Below are 1,371 nucleotides of genomic sequence, written 5' to 3' on the forward strand. Positions count from 1 at the left end.
TTCACGAGTCGAGCCAATCTTGTAAAATAAAGCTAAGAAAAAAAGAAATTAGAATATGAAAATTGAATTCGCAAAAATTTCGAGTTCATCGAATGGAAATATGATTGAAGGTCTGAGCGGCGACAAATTCAAATTCGACAAGAACGGTGACGGGCCGGCCCGATACAACATCATACACTTCAAACAAATCGAGCCGGGCAAATACGAGTGGGTCCGGGTTGGCAAATATCTCTCGGGTGAATTACGGTTGAATATGTCTGGTAAGCCACAGATTGGTCGTTTCGCGATTTCCCTCCTTTTGCTACCTTTTTCTCGCGAAATTGAACGGCGCCTCCCCTCTCTCTCGCTACCTACTCGCATATTCCTTGCAGCAATCCAATTTAAACTTGGACATCCCGAGCCACCCGAAAGCGTGTGCTCTCTGCCCTGCGAGGTCGGCCAGGCAAAGAAATACGTGGCGGGCGAGCAATGCTGCTGGCATTGCTTCAATTGCACTCAATATCAGGTTTGTTATCATGTTTCCTTCAATTTCAACCATGATGACCCAACATTTAAATGTTCGAACGATCGACATAAGAAGAAAGATTTTTTTCTTTCTCGCGAGGAAAAATCGGAAAATTCGATATTATTACAGTTTCATAGATGCGACATCACACGCGACACGATTGATTTCTTTCTATAGATATTTAATAAAAAAAATTCCTTTAGAGATATTATTTTCCATTCTCTATGATAAATCTCGTGTAATTCTTTTGAAGAAATACTTCCTCGCGATCGAACGCAATTTGCGTATTTATTTTTCATTTTCGAGTTGATTCGAGAAATGCCTGTTCGCTGACAGATATTTAACGCGTCATGGAAGATCGCTTTTTAAATTCACGGAAACGGAAGCTTCCCTTTAAAAAGCGTTACTCCGCTTTCAGGGGAGCAACTGAAATAAATATAGCGCGGAGCGGATTACCTTGGACGGATTTTTCATTTTTAAATTTTTCTACGTTTGTTAAACAGATACGAGATCACAAGGACGTGACCCAATGTATTTCTTGTCGTCAAGGTACGGTGCCGGACGAAACGCACTCCGCTTGCCGTGATATCCCCGAGGAATTCTTGCGGCCAGAAAGCGGATGGGCAATAGGGGCAATGTCTTTCTCCGCTACAGGGATTCTGGTAAGTAATTCTCGTTAGAGGCCAACGTAATTACAGACGAAAAAAAGAACAAAATTGCGAATATTGTGTAAAAGTGAGAGGAAAAAAAAAATTGTTGCCTTTTTGAATTTTGCGTTTTAGAAGAGAATAGGGCGATGAAAGCGAAAGAAAAATTTTTCACGGTGCGTTGAATCGTTTCTTTTTTTTCTTTTTTTTTTTTTTTTT

The 1,371-nt window shown here is 40.6% G+C and overlaps 1 protein-coding gene across 2 annotated transcripts in view; it reads left to right on the forward strand.

Moving 5' to 3' along the window:
* The window catches only part of LOC102671687 (metabotropic glutamate receptor), a 105,958-nt gene that overhangs the window by 100,159 nt on the left and 4,428 nt on the right, over window positions 1-1,371 (forward strand). Inside the window, exons 8-10 of one of the 2 annotated variants that reach the window (XM_006607066.2) lie at window positions 111-260; window positions 372-505; window positions 1,009-1,167. In XM_006607066.2, coding sequence (XP_006607129.1) covers window positions 111-260; window positions 372-505; window positions 1,009-1,167 — 443 coding nt within the window. The remainder of the gene's footprint in view (window positions 1-110; window positions 261-371; window positions 506-1,008; window positions 1,168-1,371) is intronic. The other variant, XM_006607067.2, reaches the window with a different exon arrangement.

Source organism: Apis dorsata, unplaced genomic scaffold (assembly GCF_000469605.1).
Source record: "Apis dorsata unplaced genomic scaffold, Apis dorsata 1.3 scaffold_1, whole genome shotgun sequence".
NCBI classification, from domain to species: domain Eukaryota; kingdom Metazoa; phylum Arthropoda; class Insecta; order Hymenoptera; family Apidae; genus Apis; species Apis dorsata.